Source organism: Drosophila melanogaster, chromosome X (genome assembly GCF_000001215.4).
Source record: "Drosophila melanogaster chromosome X".
Taxonomy (NCBI): domain Eukaryota; kingdom Metazoa; phylum Arthropoda; class Insecta; order Diptera; family Drosophilidae; genus Drosophila; species Drosophila melanogaster.
The window spans coordinates 600,150-614,039 of NC_004354.4; the positions used below are offsets into that span (position 1 = coordinate 600,150).

The 13,890-nt window shown below is 44.0% G+C and overlaps 1 protein-coding gene across 7 annotated transcripts in view; it reads right to left on the reverse strand.

Annotated features, from left to right (window-relative positions):
* spdi (split discs) overlaps window positions 1–13,890 on the reverse strand; it is a 35,115-nt gene that overhangs the window by 15,069 nt on the left and 6,156 nt on the right. For 5 of the 7 annotated variants that reach the window (NM_130492.3, NM_001297818.1, NM_001042789.2 and 2 more), the window contains 7 exons: window positions 13,698–13,874; window positions 12,347–13,625; window positions 12,133–12,284; window positions 11,943–12,062; window positions 11,602–11,884; window positions 11,262–11,536; window positions 10,400–11,192 (listed from right to left, as the gene is read on the reverse strand). In NM_130492.3, the coding sequence (NP_569848.2) occupies window positions 11,103–11,192; window positions 11,262–11,536; window positions 11,602–11,884; window positions 11,943–12,062; window positions 12,133–12,284; window positions 12,347–13,625; window positions 13,698–13,874 (2,376 nt within the window). In that variant the 3' untranslated portion in view covers window positions 10,400–11,102. Of the gene's footprint in view, window positions 1–8,290; window positions 8,366–10,399; window positions 11,193–11,261; window positions 11,537–11,601; window positions 11,885–11,942; window positions 12,063–12,132; window positions 12,285–12,346; window positions 13,626–13,697; window positions 13,875–13,890 lie in introns of those variants that run through there. The other 2 variants (NM_001297820.1, NM_001297817.1) reach the window with 2 other exon arrangements.

A 13,890-nucleotide genomic window follows, 5' to 3' on the forward strand; every position in this document is an offset into this window, starting at 1 on the left:
GGTGGATTCAGTGGCGTTTAATCTGTCACTTTTTGCTTGGTATTTTTCATTACGACGACTCCCGGCTTGGTTCGAATTCGAACTTATTCCAGTTACGCGTACTTACTAACTTCATTTATTTTTCGAACCGAACCAATACGTATATTGTTGGCCAGCATCGCCAGTCGAGTCCATAATTTTCTTCTAGCCGTCAATAGAACAGTACGAGCTATACGAGTTAGTTTCTCATTAAGAAAGTTTTAAGCAATTTAGCTTATGCTCGCATATCTGCAGCTACTATTAATACCTTTCACTGAAACAAAGGGTATCAAATAGTCGCGAGCGCTGTCTATTGCGTTCTCTCTTATGTTTTCAGAGGAGGGGAAACTGTTTCACAGCGAATTTCCAGCTACACGGGGTTTTTTGTAAGAACCTTTTAATTTACCCATATCTTTTAATGCCAATTGGGTAATGGAAAAAGCCGACTCCAAATCGGAATTGAAATGATCGAGGGGCCAGACACTTGTACCCCAAGAACGGTGCCGCTGCACAGATAGAGCGAGAACGAACGAGAAGGGGCATTGCTTACAACACTGATCGGAGGTGATTTTCGAATGGTCGGACCGGACCTTAAACTGGAACTCCTTGAATTTGGCATTGATAAAGCTGTGGACGGGTGGACATCGGCGACACAGATATTGTCGAGATACAGATACTGAATCGCGGTTCCAGTTTGTAATGAAAAATTGATTAAGGCAGGCATACCCTACATACAAACGTATACACAAGCGCAGACGGTCCGATCAAACCATAAATTTATCACAAAATAAACGTGGAAATTAAATACAGAACAGAACAGACCAAACCAAACCGAATCAGGCCAGGAACCACAATTCCGAACTGAACAAATAAATAAGATTGCAATTAATAAAATAATCGATAAGTGGCCATTCAGCAGCTAAATAAATGTGTTTTGGGCCCAAGTAAATTAACATTTTCGCCAGCCTAAAAGGCCCACTGACTGGAAAATTTTCTTCAGAATAAGGATTGACAGGACTAATCATGACTCATAGGCTAAGCCTGTGAAGTTTTATAGCGTGGTTCACGCGCACTGTAGATGTATTTATTTTAGAAATCCTAATCAAATGGATAATGTATAGAATGGAAATTGTTCCCTATGGTGTTTAATTTCTAAATATGCGAAGAGTTGGATACGAAAGGGAAAGCATTTTCCCATAACTGTCCTTTGTGCTTCCACCTCCTGGCAGGACTCGTGCCCACAGGCCAAATGCAATGTTAATGACCAAACTCTCCGGCGAACACAATGTCCTGATCCCGCCGTGAAAAATGGGGTTTACAAAGTTGCGGGGCGCTGCTGTAATTAGCCAATGCGGGGCCGTAAATCGGTGGAGGGGTGGGAAAAGCGGTGGGTGGGAGGCGATGGAAGACTGGTGGGGGAAGGCAAATCAAATTAAGGCGCAAGTTGATGCCGCATTTTACAGTCCTGTCTCTTCGGGGTGGCGGATGGAGTCTGACGGTTTTAATAATGTTGTTGCTCATTTCGCGACCAGCGTCATTATCAGCATGTAATTTCTCATTTTCATAGTCAATTAAGTCAATCACTCGCCCTTTTGGCCACCGCAAGGCCTTGCAGAGCTGAAAGCTGAAAACTGAATACTGAAGGCCAGCCCATAGCATGGAAAGCCACCCCTGTTAACACGTTGGCGGTGGCGTGTTTCCGTTTCCGCTTTCCACACCTTTTGTTTATTTGTAACGCAATTTAAAAGCGCCGCGCCGCGCCGCGCGTTTATTGCTCAATTTTGAAAAGAGAAAAGGGCATTAGGTATTCATACACAATCACCGGACTCATCGATGAGCGATGGAGGATGACTGGATAGATTCGGCGGGCTCGGAAAAATATACACCCACCCTCAAGGCAATAACTGTAACAATTTCAAGCACTAAAACGACACGTGGCAGCTGCTTTTAAAATTGAATTTCCTGTCATGTAATCTTGTCCAGAGTCAATTGTTTTTGTATTTCTGTGTGTGGGTTTTGCAACACCCCCTTGTTTTTCCGCCCGCACGTGCCGCATTGTGTTTTCCTTGTGTGTTTTCGAAAGGTACCCCCTCGTAGTTTGGGGTGCGTCGCGGTCACACTTTCTTATTTATGAAGATGCGGCCAATATGCTGACGATTTGCTGACCCACTAATACCAAAAGTATACTTTATGGGTGTGAATGAGGTTTTATGCATTCACAGATTGACTTTCTAATGGGGTGTGAAAAGCCGGGGTGGGCAATCGGAAAACACGGCGGATACGGCGGGATAACAAGGATCAGCAGGTTTCTGTGGGATCTGAAATGCGTAATTAATCGGGGGAGATTAGGCCGAGAAAAAATTAATAGAGGATGGAAGGTAATTGAAAATGTAACATCAAGACTTGATTGGTAAGTAAGTCTTACATGACAGACGTACGTATAATAACTTAAAACAAAGTAATTCAACGGAGTTTACTGCTACTACAACTTTTTATAAAGAAGGAAGTATCTATCTTACTTGGCCCTCTAGCTTAGTCATCACCGTTTTTGCGCGTTTCCCATCGACTCGATGTTCACATGCCTAATTAGCATGTCAATAAGTCGAAAAGGAACCAGAAATGATTTTACCCCTAATGAAAGCATTAAGGACAGATCGAGGGGAGTTGCATGTGTATTCGCGGAGCGTGCGCCATTAAAAGGCCACGAACATCAATTTATATATTGCGTTACCATGATTTGCATAAAGGGCACACGCATATCTCATAATAAATACATATACTCCCCCTCAGCCGCGAAATCACGGACAAAACAAAGAGAAACCCCATTAAACCAATATAAATTTGCACTCTCTCATGACCTCGGCGAGTGTCCCTTTCATACTCTGTTTGTGTATCCTGGTGGTTGCTGCAGTGTCGATCGACTAATTTGAATATAAATGCGCCAAGCGCCGGTGTTCCTAGCACCTCCTTCCCACGACATCGATACGATACGATACGATACGATACGATACGATCCATTGCCATTAGCAGACAAAAGAACAGCTCCTGTATACGGACACTGGGAGAAAAGATGTTAGCGAATTTTTAAATGCAATGATAAAATAGCTATTAAGCATGAATACAACTGTCTGCATTGTCGAAGATAATCGAATGTAAAATACCTGGGAAGTAAATAGAATCGGCGCATTAAACTTAAAAACATTTTCGCTGTGTGGGAAAGTCGACGGCGAACCCACTCCACTTCTGTAAGTTCGACCTTTTTGGCCTTTTATTGCATTATTATTGGTAAATAAACAAACACAAAGCAAACACGATCGCAGGGACAGACTCGGCGGGGAAATCAATCAATGGAAATGCAAATGAAAATAAAACTGGAAAGGCTCTTCGGTGGCAATTAACGACAGCGGCAATCTGGTGGCAATAGATAAGTGAGTGAACGGAAGTCATTGAAAGGGTTGCCTCAAAACGTGTCCTCTACCCCACCCCCGTGCCACTGACCGCCCGCGGGCGTGTGTGCGCCGCCTAATTGCCAACGACTGAAAGTGGTGGGCGCAACTGAGGGTTTGATCCGAAATTCGAGTAGACACCCTCCCGCAAATCAAAAATGCTAATCCTGAAAATGCTAAGTTTGGGAATGCCCCGCCAAGATTTAAGTCTTCAGAAAGACCTGAGTGGTAGAGTATCGAAACATGGATATTTAAACCGGTTACATGTAGACATATAATATGAACATAGGTAAAGTAATGTGTAAAATTGTATAGTGTATGTTCATGATCGAAATCACCTCCTTACCCGTTCTAGCCATGTCCGTCCGCTTGTCCGTATAATAATAGTCCATATATTTATAACAAGAATACAAGCATGGAAATTGAGAAAACAAGGGGTGACCGTTTGGGTTCTTGGACTAGGGACGGTCATGGAGTGGTCAGTGTAGTGAATTTCGAGGAACTCAATAAATCAGGGGGCCCGGAGGGGTTACAGCCGGACAATTGACGTCAACAATAAGTAACAATGATGTCGACTTGTAATTGAATTGATTGACAATATTTTATATGAAACCAGAGGCCAGCAGCAAAACATTTCCGGGAACGAGGAATCCAAGGACCCTTCACGACAGAATTTGTTTAGATTAGCATTAATCGGGGGGTTGGGTGTCGTTGCTCGATGGACCACTGGGTGAGTGGCCATAAAAAACGATAAGAAGATTCAATAAAAGCACTTTAAGCGGAAAAACAAACTTGAATGGCATAAAAAAAAAAGGAACAGAGCACACAAAAAGATTCTAGTCCGCCCGCCCGATTGAAAGGGAGAAAAATGAAAGGGAGTCCAGCATGGACAATATGTTCAGGACACCCCCTTTGGCAAGCGAAGAAGGGAAAGAAACTGCGCTTTTTAACTAATGAAATCGTTTGCTAAATGAAACGTGAAAAGTCAAATCAAATGAAAACCAGCCAGAGTTGCTTCTCGCCAGCGGAAGCGGAAATGTGTCGCCGTTCAGTGGCAGACAGAACCAAACAGCAACAAGGAGCATCAAATAACTAAATATTTTAAAACCCAATCTTGAATGCGGTTTCGCAAAACCAATTTAAATCCACTTGAGCGGCGAAGCTATCTCGATTTTTGAATTGGGTTCGGGACTGAAATTCAGTTTTGATGTGTGGCTAACTGTGTGTGCGTTTCCGTTTCCGGGAGGTGGAGAAAATGTGGAAAACGGGGTGGCGGCACAGTCACTGCGGTCTGCACTCGGCTATGCGATTAATATGCTGATTTATTCGCAACGGAAGGGTTGCTTAATTTCCACTGACGGCTCTTTTATTTATTTACTCGTCCAGCCTGGACATAAGCCGAAAGTAACTCACATAAACATAAACTCCACCCAGGGACCGCAATGCTGGATAGCAGGTTTTCAAGAGGTATATAGGACTCGGATTATGAATACTAAATGCAATATTCCGACTGCTCTTGAACTTTTTTAATCTAATTCAGGTTTCAGCCAAGCTTAATATATAAAAGCCTCATCGAAGAAGTCCATTAGACTCTCTGAATTAGATTATGAAGTAGCTATTAACCATGGAAATATCTGGCTCCATCGAATTCCTTTCCGCAGATATGCCCTTAACCACGAAGGTGGCGAAGAACCGTTTTCAGCGACCCAAAAAATAGATCGCTTTAGTTCATTTTTCTACTTGGCTTGTTCTTTTGGCGGTTTGCATATGCACAAACGTTATTTGTTGGACCCGCCAGCCAATTACTGCAGTAAACAAACACACAAACGCATAAATATCTCTGGGCAGGACAGCTCCGTAATGCCGGAATCCTGAGACCTGTCTCGTGCCAGTGGTCGACTGGAATTGTGTACTTGTTGTCTGGTTATCTACTCACTTCCGGAACTTAATGGTCTGAATCCTTTGGCTGCCTTGATTTGACTCCAAGCCCACTTGCCACAGCTCTATTAAAGACGAAATTTAGTTTTCAGTGAGATCCTGCAAGGCAATTCCTGGCAGCTTTACAAAATCATTCACATAACTGGTTTGATCTTTTGTAATTCCGGAATCTGAACAAACTCATGATCCGGTAGAAAAGAGATAAGACCCCCCATAATGGCGACCTCAACTCTTTTTCAACATAGCAACATTACCAATTTACGTTTTGTATCGAAGTGCGGGTACCGCAGAATTAACATCACAGATCGTATTCAGTGAATCTAATACAGTCATTTTGTCTTCAAGAAACGGATATTAAAACCGATCTAATTGAAACAAGTGTGATTCCAGGGGGCTTGCGAACCCTTAAAATGTTAAGTATCTCACAAAAGGAAGACTATAATCAGTGACAAATCTAAGCCGCCTTATCCTGAGAAAACATAGATAAATTCACGATGCAGGATGCCGCCCATCACGCAGCACACTGTCAGATTCGGCCTTCTTTTGTTGACTTCTCCCCGGTTGTGCTTTGTTTTTAATGCACTTTTGATGAAACCATCATGTCACATTACATCAAACCAAACCAAACAGAGCAAAACAATGTCAAACAAAAGAAAGAATAAAACTAAGCATACAAACGATTCTATGGACGCACACGCAGTTCCCAGACGAATCTGCCCCGCCTAGATCTTTGGGTTGTGCGGGGGCGTCGAGCTACACAATTTCTCCCGGGACACAAGGTTTTGGCCATTTAAAAGCGGCAGCTCGAAATCTCATAAACACCTCGCTCGGCACAAATTGAAATCTGGTTAGCGGGCTGGCAAGGAGGGGTGCTAAACAAACATTGACACGCCCTTCACGCAGGAGGCTGAGATTTCAAAGGCCAATAGGTCGCAAAGTGCAGAAAATTTGAGCTAAATCGTGCAAGTTCTGCTTTTCATAGCTTTTCATAGGTTTAACGCTGCATAACAGAAACAGTCACAGAAACACTCTTGTAGTTGAAAGTTGAAAATTAAAATTGTGCGTCGAAATGTTAACATTTTAGTGGTATTTATTTCTCTCTGTGCACAGGAAACGGAGCTCATGCGTGCAAATCAGAGTGAGCCAGCCAAGTGCGGCCCAAGGACATAGGGTAGGAAGTCAGGGATGGACATGCCAGATCGGATGGGTTCTTCAGCACGAGCAAGTGGGTGGAGCACAAACAAATTTATTGGCTCGTCGTAAGCCCTGATGCGTATTAGCTGACCACGTGGGACTCCGCCCGTGGGACAGGATTCATGAGTCTTGTTTAGCCCTTGCTGACGGATAGGGTTTTCTGGCACAGCGGAGTTCTTTATTGAATCTTTATTGAATTTTTATGGAATCGTTATGGGGATCGTTTAGCAGGAAGGTCGTGCAAGTCATTTAGACATGTTTAGTCGAATAAACCAAAGCTGACACGCCAGTTGGGCCAGTAGCGGGGGTGCACAATGTCGAAAGACAGATTTGGATAAATATTTGGCAGACAGAACTACAAGAGAGCTCTACCCGGAGTAACAAATTATTTTGTTAAAACAATAATATTACAACTTAAAGTCATCTATTAGTTAGTTAATCTGCCTTGCTACTTTTTTTACAAACGATTCCAATTATGTAAACCCCGGTCAATAATACGTCGTTTATTGACCCTCAGCCTCGATGACCCAACGACTTCAGATTCAGCCCGAGAGCAGGATGGCATAAGGTAGATGGTTAAGGAGGTCCGGTCCGCAAGGCACTCAATGGCTCTTTGTGGATCCATTGTGACTGGCATTGCAGCCTAGCTGTCGGAATAGCCGAATATCCCAATAGCCGAAAAGTCACATGCAGAGCCCTTGGCCTGTTCCATTGTGTTTTTTAGTACTTCCTCGAGCAAAGAACCCCGAGCTGACAACAATGGCTGGGCAGCAATGTGTCATGCTTGTTGATTTGTAAGGATGCAGTGCAGCCGCTGGAATTGTATTGACCGGAAAATCATAAAGCTCTTTGTTGCCGAGAGGAAATCTAATCGAAGCGGCCTCGTCATGCAACTGGACCATCTCTTCGAGACCGGAAATGTGGCCCAGTGTATTTAATCTCTGTCCGCTCTTCGATTTTCCATTACCCTATTATAATCCTTCCTCATTTTCCATTTTTCTCGTTTCTCCGTCTTTGAAAAGCCTTTGCTTCCGCCGCAAAGTTGCTCCGATCGTCGGCGTCATTATCATGGAAAATTGTTTCTAAGTTGACAGGCAGTAAACAGGATTTGCCTGCGCACATCGGAAGTGTCAGAAGAAGCGGAATGTTAAGAAGTCAAAGTTAGATTCTAAATTAGCATCCAACTATCTTTGACAGGAAGCCAACTTTTCCGAATATGTGGCTAAGCGTCTGTCTGGGTTGCGTTCTTCTTCTCTTCTAGAAATGTGGGGCACATTGGCAAGAGGTGACACAACAGGTTCTATCTAGTTCATCCAGTTCCCATAAGGTCGCCCAAAAATAAATCTTTCCTTTTCTATTGGAATTTGATCATAGTTGGGTAAAAGGCAGTGTATGAATGTACGATTGGCTTGAATAACACCGATTATTACATGTTTTCGTGTTGTATTTATCGAGTCGATCTGTATATCCCATGTCCACCACGCGTTTCCCAACCGGGTTGGGGTACTTGCTGTTGGTGGGATCAGGTCTTTCACGGATATACATATGGCAAATGACCCAGAAATGACACGCACACAAAACGATTTTCCGACGCCTGAATTGACATGACCTGACCCGGATGAGCAATGTCCACCCCTTACTATCTATATAGCCAGATATATATCTGGATCCCAGCCACACCCACTCTTACTCACCACTCATATTCACTTCCACATTTGCCAACGTGTCTGGGTTTCCTTCGGTTGGAGCATATACGTGCATATGTGTACCTGCACAGAGAAAATAAAACTGACTTTAGAAATTTATTGAAAGTCATTAGAATAAGGAAAAATGATTATGAACAAAATGTATTTCTACACTCTAAGCATAGACAAAAAAAAAAATGGTTTGGCTTTTAAAAACTAATACAATAATTAAAACAAAAGGCGAAAGTCGAATAGAAATATTAAAATTAAATAGTCTTTCCTCCAGATTGTGACAACGATAGATACTTTTGTCAATTTTCAAGTTAGCTGTATGTGTTTTTTTTTTTCGTTTTATTAAAGAAAATTTCGTTAAAACTAGGAAAATATGTTGTTAATATGCATTTCTAACTAGTTGCAATAAGAGAGAGTGCAATAATAAAATATAAATACAATTTTCAATACGAAAACTACATACGTTTTTATTAGATTGGTGTGTAAATCGACATTTAACATGCAAAATTCAATGAATGAATAGTCAATAGTAATTTATTTCCGTGTATTATACCGCCTGGCTCATCCATTTGCGCAGTCACATTAACCATTATGATTTATCCACATGGGTGGTTGGGCGAACAAGGACGAGCGGCGTCCGGTAAGTGCCGCTGTGCATTTGAGTGGAAACTATAGATAATATTTTTATAGTTGCACTGCCACCGACCGATTAAGTGTGTGAATATGTACGTGTCCCCGCATTCATGACTGCTTGCCTGTGTCCAGTCTGTTTCTTATATTAAAATGTTGCCGAATTGAAATTTATTTTTGCCAATTTCTTGATTTATGACCAAGCATTTTTCTCCATTTCCCCAAGACTCCTAAACCAAAGGCCACCATCTCCCGTCAAATATACGCACAAGTTTCGGTGACTGGCCACTGGTCAGCAAAAGATGCGTCAGCGTTTAATTTCATTTTCGACATGTGCCGGGAAAAGGACAGTTTCACCACAACAAGGAGCCGCCTAATTGACAGATACTATTTGCTTCTCCCCTGCACCGCGCGGCGAACAAAAGGGTAGATGGATGTTTAAAGGCTTTTCCAACTACGTGACCTTTGCCCAAACTCACGGACCAAGCTGTTAATAAATAGTCCGGTCCAAGCAGCTGCAGGTTTGTTCATTACTGCCGAATGACCACCTCTACCGACCACGAATTTAATGTGTGATTTTTCCTTAATTTGATGAACGTGTGAGAAAATTTATTATCAGAAAGTATTACTTGATTTTGTCGAAATTATCATTATTGATACATTATCATTAAACAGGTCCATTTGCATATCAAGCAAATTTGTCTTTTGTGCTTTTTGTTGCCGGTTACGGTACGCATTATAGACTATATATGTGAGACTACTGATCGGATAATTCACAGAGAAATTTGGTAAGCCGAAGTTTTTACAGTCCTTTTGTAGATGTTCGTAGATGATTTCAAGACAATACATAACATATTTGATCGTTTAAAATTTTGAAAGATATTGTTATCTATATATAGAAGATTATATAATCAAAAACCATGTTCGTTGAACAATAGCGATGGGCCTGTCCTTATCCTTGCCAGCTTTGCCTGCCTCTTTTCATTAGCCTCGAGTACATCAATCATCGGCTTGTTTTAATTTTAAAGAAATTGCCCACCCCCTGCGGTGTGGTTTGGACCCTTACCTAAATCCTCTGAATCATGCCACACCCCAGCCGCCCGTCATCCCCCGAAATCCGACCAACCACATCCGGAATCCCGCCCACAAAATGATTGAGCCAACGTACAAACGCCATCTCTTTCCTGCTCCAAGGGAAATTTCCCTCTCGAGGGAAATTTGCGCCTGAAGGAGCGCCATTTTGAAAGTTTTTCCACCACGCCTCACATGAGACTCCCCCATTTTCCAAGGGCTCAAGTTTTACTTTTTGTGCGCCTGCCAAGATTGATTTATTTTAATAAGCGGCGGCTCAGAAATTTTTGATTACAAGAAATGCAAATTTCGGACGCAGAAGATTTTATAGCAATTTTAATTTGCTTCCCGCAGCTTATCCTATTTTAATAATGGCATTAAAGCTAAAGAAAACAACCGGGGATTACTTGACTTACTGCCTTTTGCAGCATATTGTTCTTTATGATAGATCGTAGAATTAATCGTTTAAAAATACATTTTGTTTATGTTTAAATTAGTGTTTTGAATTAGTTGAAATAAATAGTTATATATACGCTAAAGCTAGTCCATCTCCTTATTATCTGTATAGTAATGTTTCGTCGTCAAGCTAATCATCGTCCAGCTCAATCGTCGATTTACGCATTAAAATAAAATCTGTACCACGCAATAAAAAAAAACACCTATATAAACACCCATGTACAGTGGGAACAGGCTGGGATAGTCATCGTTGTCCTTGGTATGATCGGTCCAACAAACTTTGAAGCTTCATAAAAAAAATGTAACTTTTGCTTATACTTAATACTAGGCTTTTTCTTTAAAACCCAAAAACAATGATATTTAAAAGTAGCGATGTCTGAATATGGGGCGCTGCATCGGACGACCATTATACATGGGCAAGGATATGGAATCAGACGCACTAAAGCAGAAGAGGCTTTACAGGAAAAAAGTGTACAAGCTAGAGGAATTGGAGAAAACATTAGATTGCTCTCCTTCGTGAACTGAATATACACAACACCAAAGAAATATGTATGCGAAAGAACAAACATATATTGAAAGCAAAGGGAACCCCACGAATACTGCACAAAAGAGCTCAAGTGGAGGGCAGCAGATGGTCCTTAAATTCCCTCGTCTAGGTCTCAAAGTATTTGTAGACTGCCGTCACATAGGACATCACCTGCATCCAGTCCGGTCGTTCGATCTGACACATATCATTGATATTCTGGTAGCGAAATTTTCAGATAAGAATAAGAATAAACAAGTTGAGCTTCTGTTGGCCATGGAAACTTACCAGTGTTGTGCCGATTCCCACGGACTCGGCAGCCGCAAATGCCAGCGAAAAGTTGCGCCGCTTGTTGGCGGGAGTCAGCTGATCGTACGGAATGCGATCCGGCAAATACGAGTGTAAGATAGCACAAAAAGCTAACCCATCGTTCCACGACGAGCTGAAGTTGGTGATGTCGATGTTACGGTAGCCCACTGTTTTGTTTTGGCACCACTTCAACAAGGCGTTGCGCTTCGAACCCCCGTTCTTGGCCAGCATGTTAAGCGGGTCCTTGCGTTCGCCTGGTAAACACGGAAAAGTTAACTTTAAGATCACGAATACATCTACGCCAGTTAAAACTTCCTACCGCTGATAAATGACTTTGAGACGTTACCAAATGGCAACCCGCCGCTACTGCTGCTGCCCGCGCTGCTGGGCGTGGCCGGCGTAGAAGGTTGGGAGACGTTCTGTACCTGGCTTTGGGTAGATGTTATCGCAAGCTGTTGTTGATCGCGCAGCGGCAAAGTGGCTTTGGTAGTGCTAGCTAAATCTCCTCCGCTGCCAGATGAAGTATTGGTTCCCTGTCCGGCACCAACTTCGTTGCCGACGTTTACGTGCAAGTTGGTGCTCTGCAGCACAGGCAACCGAATCTGTGGAAAATTCAAAGCCATTACGAGCACTCAAATTCACTTCCGATTGAATACTCACGCTCTCATGCCAGTCACTGGAGGGAGGAAAGATGATGGGCGTAGTGCCCAGGTCAGGAGTCCCGCTGTTTAGGCTGGACGTCGAGCTGTAGTGGGATTCCGACTCGTCGGCTTTGCCCTGCTGTAGGACCAAAGGAGTTTGGGCACAGAAATTAATGGTTTGGGCAAGATTAATGCTTCACAGGCCTTACCGCTTTGTTATTCTCAATACTCTCAATGAGCGTTTTGACGGAGAGCCGCGAATCCTGTCGGCTGAAGCTAAGCTTGCTGCGTCGTGTGGCCATCTCCATCTCACGCTGAACTGTGGACAGCACGGACTGCGGAGTCTCCGACTGTTGCATTTCTACAAGGGTTAAGAAAAGCATTAAACATTACCGGTTGACCGCAGACGTCAACTGGGCTTACGCTGTTTGGTAAGTTTTTCAAGCTGCTGCTCCAACAGTCTGATCTTTTCTTTCTGCGTCTTGTTGTCGAGAACTAGCTGCTCCCGGGCGCTGAGCGCCTCAGTCTTAAAGTCGTTGGCCACTCGCACAGTCATGAGAAGGTCGGCCTGGAACTGCTGCCACTCCTCGGCCTCCTTGCGCCGCAGCTGCGTCTCCTGGTCGAGTCTACACTCTGCCTCACCCAGCTTCAGTTGAACGTCGCCCAGATGGCGCTGAGTTTCAGCTAGCAGAGATTGCAACTGGGCCTTGTCTTCCTGATGGCATTTGCACTGAACCTGCAGTTCGGCCACGCGTTCCTCTAGGGCCTGCCATTCGCCAGCTATTTTGTCCTTGTCACGTTGGAGCTGCTCTAAGCGGTATTCAAGGTGGGAGACCGCACACTTGGCGTTATTCTTAACTACTTTGCATTCCTCAGTTAGCCCGGATAGCTGATCACGTAGTCTTCTCAGCTCAGCTTGGCTGCGAGAGCACTGATCTTGTAACTCAGCCACACGCTCTTCTAGGGCATCCTTCTCCTTTCTGGCCACATCCAGCACTTCGCTCAGGTCTGTCTTGTCTCCTCTGGACAAATCTGCTTCTAGCTCCTCGATTTTTGAGCGCGCATTCTCCAGAAGAGTGCTCAATCGACTGATTTCGATGGCCCTCTGCGAAATCTCTTCCATGGCCTGCGAAAATTGAGCCTCTCCTTGCCGCCGCTCTGCGTTTGCTGCATCCAACTGAGAATCCAGGAGGGCAATTCGTTCCCTCTGGCGCTGCAGTTCCAGTTGGCCAGCTTCCCGGGCCTGTTTCATTTCCGCCAGCTCAGCTCCCAGTTCCTCCTGCTTGAGCAAAACTGCCTCGCGCTCCTCCTGTGATGTCTTGATCAGGTCCAGAAGCTTCTGCTCCCTCTCCGAAGCACTTACTTCGGGTGCAGGCTGTTTGGTATCCCGAAGTAACAGCTCTTGCAGCGTGCTGATCTGCGTACGCGATTCATTTAGCTTTTCCGTCTGTCGGCATAGCGACTGGAAGAGCACATCCTTCTCCTCGGCCAGACGCTCGTTCTCCGTCTGCGTATCCGTCAGCTGGGTTTGCAAGTCCGCCAGCTCCTGCAACGTAGCCTGTAGCTCCTCGTTAGTGGAGTAGTGTGTCTCCTCCATTTGAATGATCTTGTCTTGCAGGCAGGCTACAGAGATCTCGCTGGAGGATGACTGTTTATCCCAGTCGGGAGTGAGGCAGGGTGTGCCATCATGCGCATCGTGTGTCTGGATATGAAAAGGACATGGGGATAGTGTTAGGGGCTTTTGAATCACTAGAAATCGTCTGAAAGTACTTACACTGGGCAGGGCTATTGAAGCGGGCGCTGAACTGTGCAGCCGCTGCGAGTCTTGAATGATCTGGTGCTTCTCCGCATCCGACAGCGGTGAGTTTACTACGTCCCGCAGTCGATTGCGCAGAGATTCATTCTCGTATTTCAAATTGCCGATTTCCATCTGGGACTTTTCCTGTAGACTCTGTAAGCACAAGTAT